The sequence below is a fragment of the Epinephelus moara genome, chromosome 13 (assembly GCF_006386435.1).
Source record: "Epinephelus moara isolate mb chromosome 13, YSFRI_EMoa_1.0, whole genome shotgun sequence".
NCBI lineage: Eukaryota > Metazoa > Chordata > Actinopteri > Perciformes > Serranidae > Epinephelus > Epinephelus moara.
The window spans coordinates 34,165,485-34,181,229 of NC_065518.1; the positions used below are offsets into that span (position 1 = coordinate 34,165,485).

Genomic DNA, 15,745 nt, shown 5'->3' on the forward strand with positions numbered 1-15,745 from the left:
TCTCCAACGTAGTACAAAAAACATCCATTTGCAAAGAAACGCAGCGCAACACACAATATCTGCTGGGATGTGAGAGCATGACTACGATTGGTAATGTTGCAAATGTAAGGACGGATTAGGTTGTGTATGTAGATGATGGACTGTGACGTGAAACGGTACAGCTCAAAAAGATAATTGTCTGGAAATGCTAAAACATCTATGCGCGGTCTGATAACCATCTCCCGACGAATACTTAATTCTCTGCGCAGTAATGCTGCACCTTCATCCACGGGATCGTTATCAAAAGGACATGCCATGTTAGTGAAAAAAAGTCGCCACCTACTGTGCCTAATGGACTTCTAATATACTTACTCTGATTTTTTAAAATGACAGATGGCAGAACTAGGCTACGCCAAAACTCGCCTGCTGACTGAATGAATGAGGAAATCAAATGGAGTGTGTGGCTCTGAAAGAGGGCGGAGACAGAGAGAAACTCGAGGTTCATTGAGAAAACCTAACCTGGTCAGGACCAGGTTAGGTTCATAGAGTCTGTTACTACGGTAACCGACCGAGAGCTTAAGTTACCTCTCTCTCTGAAACAGGCTAGAGTTACCCCTCTTTCTCTGGTTTGAGTTACCTCCCTTTTTGAAACGGAAAACTCAGAGTTTCCCTCATTTCAGGGTTAACAGACTCTGAGTTTTCACTAAACCTGCTTTGTGAAATGGACCCCTGATATGGTGTGTTTGTAAATTCAGCCTGACATCCTACACTAAAATGAGAGCCCTGTCTGTGAGGAATTACTTTGCCTCCAACTAAGCCCCACCCACCAAAAACGTCATACTGTTCACTAACATTAAGGCTAAAGGCTCTGTATTGCCTACCTTGAAACACTGTATTTAAATTCTTTAATGTTTTGACAGTTGTTTTATTTGACAATGTTGTTAAAATAGAATTGTTCCAGTGAGTGTAAATTTACCAATAAAATACTTAACTATAGTGTGCTTGTAATAAAAAAAAAGGATTCAATAATCATATTTTATTTGTGTATTATGTTTCAGTTTTACAAAAAAGACAAGATTCAACAAACAAGCTGGGCGCACAAGAGTCTAAGTAAAGAATCTAAACTCATCCAAGCCTGAAGTCTCTGTTGGATCACCTATGTTAACTGTCTGTCTGGGGTCAGCCCTATGTTCCCACAGCCCAATGGTCCCACAGCCCTATGTTCCCACATTTCTAAGATTTTTTTATCAAAATTAGGCCCTGTTGGGGTCAACACATTAGGCTTCACACGGAGTCACCAAAAATGTTGGTAACATAAATTCGGGCTTCACACGGCGGCACCAAATATGTTGGGATTTAAGTGGCTATCGGAAATAATTAATAATTATTAGTAATATTTAATAGCCTAATTATGTTAAATAATGTGACTTAATTAACATTAAATCACCTCGTGGGGCACCATTCCCGTAAAGGGAAAATGATAGCCAGTTAAAGATATCAGTATCATAAAATACGCTAAGCTATTAATTTGGAGTTTTGATTAATAATTAAATTAATGACAACGACCAAAATTAACAGTAACGCCTGAAGGATTTCGGAGTTCTTGACGCAGCAGAGGTTGACTATTCAGTCAGGACAAAGACAAAGGAAAAGAAGCGGGAACTTTGAGATGCCTGTTTGGGTGTAGCTCTGTTGAAAGCCTTTTTGTTAATGAGTCTGTGTCAATGTGACGTGTGTTGCAAATGGTCTGAATTAGTGCAGAGATTGTTTGTTGCATGCAAGAATCTGTTTGTGAACAGTATTAGCAAACTAAACACTTAGCTCTGGCGAACCCAACTAATCAATGACCTAACTGCAATCTATCACAACAATAACTCAGTAAACAGCATCAAATCACATACAACAAGTTAAACAGTCTTGCTTAGCCTGTAAAGCTGTGATAAGCTATGCCCAGTAGTTACATTACCAATCCTTGAGTGGATGGGAGAAAAAGTCACTTGGTGGTGTACTGCTTTGTTAGCCGACAGAAGAAGGCTGGGAAGATGATTCCAGCTGCAGTCTTTGTTGGGTCCTTTGTTCCAAACTCCGAGGAAGCTGGTCGCTCAGGGTTTAGCAGTTAGATGCTGGGTGCTAACTCACTCAGTTCCTTGTTGCTGGAAAGCTAGTTGCAAACCTTGTGTTTGCAACTCTACCTTTCTGTTTCAGGTCAGAGAGTCTGTGATCAACTGCCCTCCCCTTCAGTGGTTTGGGCTATGGAGCAAGGGTCTGGGCCTCTGCTGTTCCAGGCCCAGCCGGAAAGAGGTGTGCAGCTGTTGAACAGCTGGAGCAAGAGAGAGTGCTTGAAAGGAGCAGGACTTAGCTTAGAGTTTGGTGACATCACAGAGGGGCATGTCACTGTAACAGTGCTGTCCAATCAAGTTATGAGACTTGTGTCTCACTGAGGTGCGAGGTGAGACCTCCTGTGGAGATGGGTGTCACCTAGCTGTCTTTGTTTGGAGAACAAAGAGCATGCAGAGGAAAAAGCCTTTAAATGCCAGTTTAGATTTTACCAAATGATAAATCATCTGTGGTCCTGTGAATCCCAACAGCCCTATGTTCCCACAGTTCCCATATTTCTAAGATTTTTCTCAAAATGAAACCCTATGTTCCCACATTTCTAGTACATTTTCAAAATTAGGTCTTGTGTTCCTACATTTCCCTTCAATTTAAGCCCTATCCTTCCACAAGGGTTAGGGTTATATTAGGGGGGATAATAGGTTGGGTGTAATTGGCTACCAAATTGGGAGAAAGGGGGATAAAATCTGATACAAATTTATGAAAAAGGAAATGTGGGAACATAGAGCTGTGGGAACATTGAGCTGTGGGAACACAGGGCTGTGGGAACATAGGGCTGTGGGAACATAGAGCTGTGGGAACATAGGGCTATGGGAACACAGGGCTGTGGGAACATAGGGCTGTGGGAACATAGGGCTGTGGGAACACAGGGCAGTGGGAACATAGGGCTGTGGGAACATAGGCACGCTCCCATCTGTCTAGTTTGGCAAGACCTCGTCAGATGAGGACAGAATAAGAAGTAACCGCCATAACATTTTCACTGGCCTCCATGCTGCTTTCTACTGTTTACTAACCTATTTTCCGGCCTGTCCCTGATGTCAAACGCATAACTGTGTACGCTATTCCAGTCAACTAGCACGCTGTAGCCTACGCATGTGTCCTATGCAGTTGCGAGCATTTACCCATGTGCGGTGGTGTGTCTGTGTCACTCCACAGTTACACCTCCAAAACACTAGTCAGCAGTGGGGTTTCTTAGAAGTGCTGTAAAGTTTAGTTTGGTTTCAAAACACACCCAAAACACACATTAAACATGGCTTAATAGCGACAATTTCAAACACAAGTATCCAAATCTGCATCATTATAACTGGCAGGATTCACAAACAAAGCACTTGTCTTTCACTGGACACAAGCCTATGGCATTTTACATTGTATAAGTTCGCCAAGCAGTTAGTGGACATTTCTTCATATGAAGCAAGGGACAATAGCAACATTTAACAAAGGTAACCTTACAAAATTCGGTTCCATTACAGCTTACAAGGTTCACTGACAAAAGAACTGTCTTATGCTAATCATGTTTTCCAAACAAATACAACAGGCTAATGTTAATAGCACAAGCTTAAGGCTTTTCACACTGTATAAATGCCTAGTGACTAGCGGAGATTTCCTCTTACTTAAAATGTTTGTTTTTGTCGAAGCTTTATTGTCTTCACAGTTTATTGTTTCTTGTCTGTGAAATGAAAGTGAATAAATGCTTAATTTCCACTGAGGGAAATGGTTTTCACTTTACAAAATAGACAGGTCTGCGTTGCCGCGATGTGTAGTTACACTTCTGGGAAGGTGCATGTCAGGCTTTGCTGTAGGTTACAGCATAGGTTCTGCCACTTATTCCACATAATAAAAATTACGCATTGAAAACATACTCTAACTCTATGAGCTAAACATATATTCTCCGGTGTTCGCAGCATAGCTCAATACATTTTCTATGTATCACTGTATATTTCCAAATTAAATTGTTACAAACCCACCTATAGTATTCACCCTCTGCTCTCTGCCTGATGCCACATGCTTAGTTAGAGCCTTGGAAAACCCAAATATCCTTCCCACTCGCACAAACAGAGAGCTTTGCCTATCTGAACAGTCTTTCCTCAAAGCAGTTTGAGATTTTGCCTCGATAAAAGCTTTCTAAATAAAACATGTAGTGATTATTATTACCTTGTTGCATTTTGGGTTTGGCTATTACGTGATGTTCTATTTTTATCAATCAAATGCTTATTTATGCTGTAAAAATAAAATGTATTCTTCAATTTCTTTATATTATTATTTAAGAGCTGAATTAGCAGTAATTACTAAGTCTTTCAGGAAGACAAGCCTATGTCCTGTCCTATGTATGCCTGGCACAGTGGGTGGTTTCATATTACAGGACAGTTCGTACGTTTATAAGAAGCAGACAGTCCTCAGCTGTTCTCTTATACAATATGATCTGTCTTTTTGCCTCAAATTGTGCTCTCTCTATTTAAAGATCATCTTTCTTTTTCACCTCTTTCTTTTTCTCTTATTTCTTTCTGCTTTATTAGAAGCCACTCCTGAGACCTCATATGAGGACATCACATTTTGGGTCATTCTACTTAATGTTGACCTGTTGTCCTCATTAATGGACACTTTTTTTGTGCCACCTGGTGGCAGTAAAAGCACAATACACTAACAAGCTAAAATGCTGTTAATTAGCAAGTACTCATTGAAGACATAGGGACTTTATTGTCGTCTCATTTGAGGACATTGGGACTTTATTATCTTTGACAATGTTTAGTTTTTTATACTTATTGGGTCCTACTGATCCCAAATAGCTAGGAGAAATTAAAAATGCATATCAAACAAAAGTTCGGGTCTCAGAAGGATAAGTATATTAAAAATATGGCAATACCAGTTATGCACTGAATAATACATGATCATCCTGTTGAGAAAACCAGCCAGCCAGTTCTACTTTGACAAAAAGCTTCACTGTAAGAAACAGTGGACAAAATACAAATTCCTTGTTCTGTGCAAAAATTCATTCTCCAGTTCAGATTTCAGTGTCCAAAGTCAGACGCATCAAGTGGCCATCAATATTTAAGTTTGCAACAAACCTTAAGGACTACCAAGATGTATCCCTCCACCATGTCTAGGCATTGAAATGCTGCCTGTGGAAACACAAAGGGGGTTTTGGCTCTAAACAGAGTTTTGGAAGAAGTAAAGAAGTTTTGTCTCTCTCTCTCTCTCTCTGTCTCATTGTGTCATACGGATTACTGTTAATTTATTATGCTGATCTGTTCTGTACGACATCTATTGCACGTCTGTNATTGATGAAGATATCTGCTTGATTTGACCGAGACATCAGACTGCTGAAGCCTCATCATTAGCTTCAAAAGACCTTAAGAATGCATTTTTGCATAAAATGAGGACTGTGGATTTTGCCCCTCATATCTTAAATTGTCTTCTTTTAATGCTCTTCTGTGAAGGTACTGCTTTCTGGCCAATATGGAGAGGAATAATTATATTGACCAATCACTGTTTGAATGAAGAGAAGTATTGTATAAAGATACAGTTGAAAAAATCTGAAGCTTTTCTTTAGTAAATAATAAAAAGCAAATGTCTGTCACTTTTGTTAAAACAAGATTCCTACAGTTTAAGGTAAGTTAGATTTAAGACTTTTTTAATGCCACTCAAGATGAAATTAAGACCAATTTTACAATAACCAAAATTAAGAAAAAAATGAACTGATGTCAATAATTTAGAGTAAGGGACAATTTTGAATTTGCACTTCCTCCATCATCCATGGTACAGTGACAACTAGCTAGCAGATGATGGATCCTCCAATCTGAGCATCCCGCAAGAAACAAAATGTGAGTGTTGTTGGTTCTGCTATCCTTATCTGTGTGACATAAATGGCATTTGTTAATTGATTAAAAAAAATACATACTGTATGAGAAATTATGTTGAGATTTTACAATGCAACATTACATCAAAATAATTCACAAAAAATATACTCTCTGGGGCGCCACTTTTGAGCATTTGAACTATTACACCTTCATCAGAGCATACATTAGGCAACAATGGACAGGCTAGTAAAAGTAACCAATCTCAGTCTAATCATTGGCTGTATGCAACACACCTGTGCACAACCCTGATGCTTGAAGCTCCACCTCCTGGTTGGTTGAGCAAGAAACCCTTGACGTATTGAAAAACAAACCCATTCATTCTGTCTCTAATTTCTGTCATGATAAACATTTGGCTAAACAAGAACTCTCTGAAGACTCTGACATTATTATTAACCTGCCAACAAATGGGGCACTATAGTCATTCAGAAATGTCAGACTACAAAGAGGAGGCCTATCAGCAATTTACTGATGAAAGTTTTTACATTTTACATTAACTTTTTTTTTTTTACTTCCAAGAAAAGATCTCAGATGTCACAGGCCGAGCTCTTGAACTGAATTGGATTTCTAGCCCAGGAGGTGGCGCTTTTACGACCAGGTTTGTGTACAGGTGTGTTGCATAGTGCCAATGATTAGACTGAGATTGGTTACTTTTACTTGCCTGTCCATTGTTGCCTTATGTATGCTCCGATGAAGGTCTAATAGACAGAAAGCTCAATGTTAAAGTGAAACACTGCATAGATGTAAATGTGCGGAAATCTTTTTCTACTACAATGCAACATTAGAAAAAAAAATTCACACAAAAAAACATTGTAAGACTTCTGGAAGATTGATTTAAGACGTTTTAATAACAATTAAGGCCTTATTTTTAGATTAATGAAATGAATAAAAACCTGTAATAATAAAAACTATTTTTCATTTTTCTTTTGGATTAAAATGTTGTTGTCACCTCATTCATGTGAGGCAGTCTAATAACATGGATTGTGTGAATGGTACCAAAAAAAAAAGCAAATCTGAAGACAAACATGACGTGTGGACTGTTTCTTTACCGTCTGATTCCACAGACATACGACGCCCTACTGTGGACAATGAAGGAAATACAAGTCAGAGCTCACACTGAGGCTGTCCATCCATCCATCTGTCCATCTATCCATCTGTCCATCATCACCTGTTCATTTATCTATTTTAGAGCCATTTACTGGAAGTAGAGGCGAGTGGAAATGTCTTCTGATGATGGAGCAAGAGCATCCTGACAGCTAATCACCTCAATGGCCCTCTGGAAAACAAAATGTTTCAAATATTATTAAAATACATATAGACATGTACGCACACACACACACGCTTCCTCACCTCCATGCCTGTCAGTAGCTCTTCTCTGGATGTGGTGAAGAGGAGCTCATAGAGGCTGTATTTCTGAAACAGACTACAGCCAACAGAATAAACAGAGTCAGCTGTGTCTGTTCAATTATTCAACCGCAATAAAGTCTAGAGAAGCACAGAGCTATTTTACATATCTATCTGAAATAACACAACAAGACCACAATGTACTTGATACAATTTCAGGAAAGCGTGTTTTGGTCCCCTCAGCACATTATTGCGATAGTGTCATCATAAATCCATGTTTAGTTCTCGTCACAAATATAATGTACATGTGTTTGCCGTGGTGGAAGGCAACAACTGTAAGTGCACTGTACTCAAGTTCTGTACTTGCATTTATTAGGTACTTTACATGATTATTTCCCTTTTCTGTCACTTTATACCCTTTTCTACAGTATTTATTTAATGGCTGCACTTAATAGATACTTTGCATAATAGAGTTTATATATAGTAAAAAAAACATATGATCAGCTCATAAAATATGGTGCATTATTATAAAGCTAGTTACCCAGTAGATATACATATAAGGCACAAATGAGCCCAACCAGACCAGCTAGAACACTGAAATGCTGCTTACATGGTAATAAATTAATGAACTAGAAATACTGCCTCACGGTTGTATGCCTCCACAAACCAGTGTTGTGTTGAGTAATGGCCAGAAAAGTGTTTTTGTAGAACATTATGATGTTACATTATGATGTTACAGTTTTTAGATATAAAATCTCAACACATCATTTTATCCTATTGGACATTTGTGTGAAATTTCGCCATACTTAGCATATGAATTCTTGACTTCTGGCTGATAACATGTTTTGTGAGGTCACACTGACCTTGACTTTTGACCTTTGACCACCAAATTCTAATTAGTTCATTCTTGAGTCCAAGCAGACGTTTGTGCCAAATTTTAAGAAATTCTCTCAAGGACTTTTTCATAATCATGAGAATCAAATGCATGGAAGGCCACAATTACTTTTGACCACCAAATTCTATTCAGGTCATCCTCGACGAAGTGGGTGTTTGTGCTAAATTTGAAATAATTCCCTCAAGGTGTTCCTAAGATATTGCGTTCATGAGAATGAGACAGACGAGGTCACAGTGACCTTGACCTATGACCACCAAAATCAAATCAATTCATTGGTGAGTCCAAGTGAACATTTGTGGTGAATTTAATCAACTTCTCTTGAGGTGTTCTTGAGATATCGCGTTCATGAGAATGGAACTGACGGATGGAGGGAAGGGGGAAGGGGGAAGGGGTGGAAATGAGATGCACCCTTAGTTTGGCCCATGTCTCGCTGTTATCATGGAGGGGGCAGGCTTAATGACCTGTACTGTAGCCAGGCAATCAAGATGTTTCAGCTTGTCTTTTGGGGAACTGTTGTGACGATCTTTATATACAGTCTATAATCTAGACTAATGAATAGCACTATAGGTATGACATTGTTTTTGGGGTGACATCTGAATACTTCCTCCACCATTACATCCTTGCAGATATTACAATAAGTATTAGTTTACATACATACTCATGAAAAAAGACAATTTAATAATGGAGTCTCATATTATAATCTGGATTTCATTCCTTAATTTCTTGATTTTGAAAGTGACTGAGAAGCCCAAGACATTCCCTGTTTGCTCATCTATTGTGTTTTTACTAAACATGCTGTGACAGCTCTTCAGCATGTGATACAGTTTCTCTAGCATGACCCCAGTCAACATGTCCTCCCCCCACACGACACAACATAAACATGTCTGTCAGCTCCTTATGCTGTATACCACCTGTGAGCTGAATGTAAGGCCAATGTGTGTTACAGGTGGAGCCCATGCATGCAGAGATCTGCAGGACCTCTTTGTGACCACTTACAGTATGGGGCCATTATGGGGTACAAATAGGGTCCCTGTGTGCAAAACTGGGACCTGCATATTTGATATGTGTTGTTAACCATGAAGGTTAATGTAGGTGAGATCACACTACCATAACCCACATGGTTCCTGCATAGAGCAAATGGATGGACACGTTTTTATGCCAGCCCATAAAGCCCATGCTGAGCCCACATGGACATGTTGGCAGGGATTTAGAGTGGAAATGCATTTGTAACCTTTCAGGTGTCTCTGATTGAGTCGCACTAAAGAAATCCATATGTAGATTTCACCTGTAAGTACAAAGGGCATTTTAAGGATTCTCTGACCTGTTTCTGATGTAATTTACGAGTTCCATGGCTTCTTCTCTTTCCAGAAGTGGAGTGGTGTCTTCCTCTGAAGGTGAGCACTGGCTGGCAGCACCTAAGGCCTTAGCAAACTCCATTAAGTTCTCCACTAGAGCCATCTGTTTCTCTGGAATATGACCATAAAGCACAAATTAGTGCTGCGGTTCTGACATATTTGATAGGATATTTAGTTAAGTAATGCAGTTACATAACTACCTTTTCAGCACTGTAGCAATGTTAAGTAAGTTAATTTTTTTTTAAATATTTTCTCATCTTATATTGAATTATCAAAAAGGCACACCAACAAGATCTGCTGAAATCTCACACATTGTTCCTGCATTCATGAGCCCCAACCGAGCTCATATCTGTGTGATAATTATAATGTTCTGTCGGCTAAAAGATGTGTGTACCACAATGGTCATTTTTTGAGGCTGTAGTAGTATGAGGGGTGGGGGAAAAATCTATACAGCAGAGTATTGTGATATTTGGCATGGTGATAATGTATCAATACACGGACACCAAGTATCGATCTTTTATTACATACATTATTATTTTTTGTAAATACACATTTTAATACAACTTTTAGTACTACAACAATACAGCTAGATGGTGCTGAGGTTTTTTTCCTGGGGAGGTCAGCAGCATTTGGCAGGAAGTTCATTAAAACAAAGATGGAGGCACTGAAGAAAGAAATCAGAAATGAGCCGAGAAATCAAACGTCCGGACTAATTTCGGATTTTTTAACACCCAAGGAAAGAAGGACCTGGATATGACGCATGTGATATGCAAGCAGTGTCATATGAGAATAAAATACTCTGGGAGTACTACAAATATTAGGGCTCACATCACACTCAACCATCCAGAGACAGTTAGCCACTGATGGCCAAGCTAACACTAAACCTGCTACGCTGAAAAATCAACCAATAATGGACACACTTAGCTTGACAAAACTACCATCCAACTCTAAGGGAGCTCAGAAAATAATACAGTCCATCACCTACTTAGCGTGCAAAGATCCGTGTCCATACAGTGTAAAAGCTGCACCCAAGCTCTACAGACAAGTGAAGCATAAAGTTGAGAAATCTTTGAGTGCAGCAGGAAGGGTGGCATTAACTTGTGACGCCTGGACTTAAAAGTCAGTGGATTCATATGTGACTGTAACAGCACATTTTCTCCAAACTGGAGCAGTACATGAAAGTCACACTGGAGCAAACATTGCAGACCTCCTGCAAAATGCAGCACAAGAAGGAAGGATTGCCAACAAAAACCTTGTTGTCATAAGAGACAGCGTTGGTAACATGGGTGTTGCCATTCATTTGGCGGGTTACCTTCATGTGAAGTGTTTCACTCACACGCTTAATCTGGCCTCACAGAGGGCGTTGAATGTGCCTAAAGTTTAGTTTGTCAGGTGTATGCAGCATTTCTGACAGGTTTTATGATAGTGTTGGTCAGTCTGTCTGCTTTGCATCACATTACACTGTAATAAAAATGATTAAAGTCAGACGAACAGACTGAAACCTTTATCTTCTGAGGTAAAACTAATATTGACAAAGCTTCCTTTGGGGAAATAATTTGCTGTTAGAAAAAAAGGCAAAAAAAATCACAATACATTGCAACATATTTTATTGCAATACTCAGCATATCGCAATAAATTTAATATCGCAATAATATCATGCCATGACCTAAGTATCATGATAATATTGTATCATGGGTCCTCTAGTGATTTCCTCTAGGGGTTTAAATCGCAAGTTTTATTACAATACGTTATTTTATCGATTTGTTGGACAACATTATGATATTTGCTGATATCACAGTCTGATGATATTTTTTTTTAAATCAGGGTTGTAAAGTACTTCCATAGTTACACAAAACTACAATAATAAGCATATGACTTAATATTCATGACACAATTCCACAGTCACTTTCTGCATGCCATCCCCTATCTCTGCATGTCCTTCCCACCTCTTATGTTATCCAGCAGCATGTGCAGTAAAGCCATGGTGAAGGAGATCTGTACAGGGGTGAAGTTGGCCTCTTTTGCCCACCAGAAACCACAGACATAGTAATCCAGCAGAGCAGCTTCCTTCATACAGATGTGATGGCTCCTGAAGCCCAGAATCTCTGCTATTTCACTACAGACAACACAGAGCAGATCTGGAGAAATACTATTTCAGAGCAGCATGAATTATGCATGGAAGTAGAGTCACTTAAATGCTGATGAAACATCTGGGCCATATGAGGATACTGAGGTCATGTCCTCAGTATGTCTTTTTTGGTGAATTCTTTGGGATTTAGAGCTCAAGGGGGAGTTGACATTCAACAATAGAAAATTAGACATTGTGGGTAGTTTGCAGTCTATGCTCTCGTCAAAGCCACCAGACAGTAATTTTAGCTCACTGAATTTGGGAGCTGCTGGTTTAACGCTGCTTCAATCACTTAGCTATTAGTTTGTGTTATTATGGGACGTGGGTGAATCAGAACCAACCCTTCTAAATGCTAAAGGAACACAATAACACAAACAAAATAATGATTGATTGTCAGCACCTGGGGGTACCGGAAGCTCAAAACAAGAGTCAAAAGCAACAGCAAAAAAAAAAAAAAATTAGTTTTCAATTAAAAGTGGTGGTGATTTGAGATCCTATTAATTGAAACCTCACAAAGTATTTCTCCTGTCTCTTATCACCTTTTAGGCCAACGACATCAGCAACAGTCAGAGCCTATAATTCCCAACAGGCACAGACTCACCTTTTAATTATTGCAGTAAAGGCCTTGAAAAACCATATAGACCCAGTGTTGGGAAATTGGGACAGTCTCCAGTAAGTAGGCTTATGATTTTGATAGTTAACCGAATTAATAAATAACATTTTTTTAAAAAACAGGAACATAGTTCCAACCAATATGTTTTTAAAATATGAATAAATACAATATAATGAAATAAATAAAGGGGAAATGGCTGTCTGTTAATGAAATTATGATGCATTCTAATTAAATAGCCAAAAAATTAAGATGAAACTACAAAGATCGACAACTTGTCACATTACTACAGCTATTTTTTCAAACCACCAGATCCACAGGCCAAGGATTATGATATCTATAGCACCCAGTCAGGGGCCTAGCCCTACCCCATATATTTTTTTTAAATGTAAAAAAAAAAAAGAGAGAGAGAGAGATTAAGTGGTGTGGTGAGCATTAGAGAAAGAGAAAATGAAAAGGCAAGGCTACACAGGGCACAGTTTTAAAAAAAGAAACAAGAAAATGACAAAATTTGGCATTTGCACATAATGTATTGTCTTATTGTTTGTTATTCATTATTGTTTGTTAGTGTTCTGACAAATGGAGCTACAGTACCCGCTCAGAATGACCTATCAGAATCTATCAGAATGGACAACAAGTTCTATAAATGTAGGTAAAACTAGAGCAGCTCATTCTGTCAGGTAGAAATATCACAATGTGATTAAAAGTAGAGTAGGCCATTATATAGGGTGAATTATCCATCAGAATATGCTACTACCTCTAGAAATGTGGTTAAAAGTATGGTTGTGTCGCCTGGTATGGTTTTGGTGGGGGTTTTTTCGTCACTATGAATGAGCAGTTTGTGTTAGTAGGTCATTCTGAGTGGTAGCTCTATTTGTCAGAACGCTGTCTGATAAGGTGACAGTCATTCCTTTGATACTTTGTCCAATTTTGGACCGAGGAAAATATAAAAGACGTGACAGACCGTCGCAGCTATTTTGCTTCCGCTTAGCCCACATTTAGCGTAATTTTAGCCAGGTACATTATCGCAGTCTTCACTAAGCTAGCTAGTTACGCAGCAGAGATATGAAATCATACAGAGCTGACGCTACTTAGCCTAACGTTACCTCTGAAGTTCATCCGTACTCTTCCTCAGCAGCTCTTGGATTTGTTGGAGTGGCGAAGCTTCCCACTGGAGGAAGATAGTCGTCTCTTTCTTACAAAAGAAAAGACAAACATGCTGTAGTTATGCCAAATATTCACTAGTCAAACGAGCAAAAATAGTCGGTTACTTTCTTTAGCTCATTTCTTTTATACTTTTGGTTGCTCTTTCTTTTCACGACGAGTTGCTCCACCGGACATGTTGACGCTCTGGTCGTTGCTATGGCAACATCCCATCAAACTGCTGTTCTTGGTCCACGATGATCCCACTGCTTCCACTGAACCCACCCAGTCAAGTAAGTTTGTGTTTTCTTTTGCTTTTTTTAATCAATAGCATGTTTCAGAATCAGGATCAGATATATTTTATTGATCTCCGAGGGAAAATTGTGTTGTTGTGTTGTGTTACAGTCGCTCCGATGTAAAGAATAGGAAATTATAAGAAGTAAGAAAAAGAGTATTAAATAAAAGTATGTAGGCTAAATATAAAATAATAATAATAATAAAAAATGAAATAGAAATTAAAATGTGCATTATGCTATAATGTTTAATACTCAGATATTAAGAATAAAAAGATGTTCACTTTGCTGAGTCTGTAGTGTGTAGAAAATAAAAATAGGTGTGTAAACTGTGTAAAGTAGTATGTAACATTTAGAAATATAAAATATTCATTATGCTATAATAATCACTACAATATATACGCCATTGAAATAAAAAAATAAGAATAAGAAATATGTAGTTATGTGCATTGCATGTTGAATAAATATACGTTCAAGAGGTGCTGGTGAAAATAAATTTGTATACTGAACAATATTGCACAGTTAATATTCTTCAGCACTTTAATATTCTTCAGTGGAGCCTATTTATGTGTATTTGTCATTAAATTAATTTATTAACGTGATTAATCATCCATTATCTGTTTTACAACCTTTATCCAATGTTTGATTTAATTCCACTAATAGGACTTTTGTTGTTTTTGTGCAAATAAATCAACTTACACATTTATTAATATCACTGTAACATGTGTCTGCTGTTATTTTGAAGGTATAATTGTTCAGCTGCTTGATCAAAGTTTATCCTCATCCAGTGATGTAAGTGGGGAAGGTAAACCAAATGAACTATTATAATACGGTGATATCTGTGTTCATTCAACACCACCACAATTTGAGCTTTTAACTGTAGATATGTTTAATGACAAAAAAAAAATCTGCATTGAGTGTGTTTTTCAGCTGATCACAATTGAGACTTGAAACTTTTACAGTCCGAAAACTAATTTTTTTATTTTATTTTTTTTATTATTTTAAAGGTTTGGGGGTTGGACTTGAGTTGGAAGTTGTAGGTAATAAGATAGAGAATGAATGGGGAGTAGTATGGAAATGGGAATGATTTGAAAGTTAAAGCAACGCTTACCTTTCTGGAAATTTCACACTTTTCTTTGATTAGGTTAAAATGCTATTAATAAGCTGATGGCACACTAAAATGTAAGTGAATTCCACCAGAGATCAAAACTCATACCATTCTCATACGGTTCTAAGAAAACTCTGACCAATCATTGCATTCGGACCTGTCTGTCTTCCCCACGTGGAGGCGTGACAGGACGCGGGAGTGGGGGAAGCGCGGAGGGGTTAGCTCTAGGCTAAGAGCTAACTCTAGGCTAAGAGCTAACCCGTCAAACCAGCTGTTCTGGTGAACGTCCGCTCGCTGGACACGAAAATGAATTACATCCGACTGTGGAGATCCACTCACCGAGGAGAGAGGGACTGCTGCGTCCTTGTGTTCACTGAGACATGGATGAATGTAACATATCAGACTCCGGTGTTGAGCTAACAGGGTAAACACTACATAGAGCAGGCAGGGAGGCTGCATCATCTGGTAAGCTCCGGTAATATACACAAACAATTCATGGTGCTGTGATGTGAAGAGGATCTCCCAGCTCTCAGGATGTGGAGTTTTTCACTGTGAAATGTCGACCCTTTTCATCTTACTATTGCACTATATGTTCTTTCTTATATGTTGCACAAATTGTTTTTAAATGTTTTGTTTCTTTTTGCTTGGGGTATGTGAAATGTTATTTCGTTTTTGTGCTGTGCATAAAAATGACAAATAAAGAAGTTCAGTTCAGTTCATAACGTTATATATGATGACACAGCATCCAGTTGCTAATGGCTAACGTTAGCCTAGCGTAGCCTCTGAAACATTAGTGTTATCTTCCTTGTGCATTTCCACTTACTAGTAACGTTAACACTACTATATAACGTCAGCACTGTAACCTTATTCCAAAACTCATCAGTCATCACTGACTCTGGTTGAGTTTTAAAACTCTAGGGTTGC

The 15,745-nt window shown here is 38.4% G+C and overlaps 1 protein-coding gene across 1 annotated transcript; it reads right to left on the reverse strand.

The window, feature by feature from the left end:
• Positions 1 to 5,372: 5,372 nt before the first annotated feature.
• cabcoco1 (ciliary associated calcium binding coiled-coil 1) lies at positions 5,373 to 13,646 on the reverse strand. Its single transcript, XM_050060327.1, has 6 exons — positions 13,574 to 13,646; positions 13,384 to 13,472; positions 11,486 to 11,655; positions 9,506 to 9,650; positions 7,296 to 7,368; positions 5,373 to 7,221 (listed from the first exon to the last, which is right to left on the reverse strand). The coding sequence occupies exons 1-6, from the start codon at positions 13,616 to 13,618 to the stop codon at positions 7,141 to 7,143; spliced, it is 603 nt and encodes a 200-aa protein (XP_049916284.1). The 5' UTR covers positions 13,619 to 13,646; the 3' UTR covers positions 5,373 to 7,140.
• Between the last annotated feature and the right edge of the window lie 2,099 nt (positions 13,647 to 15,745).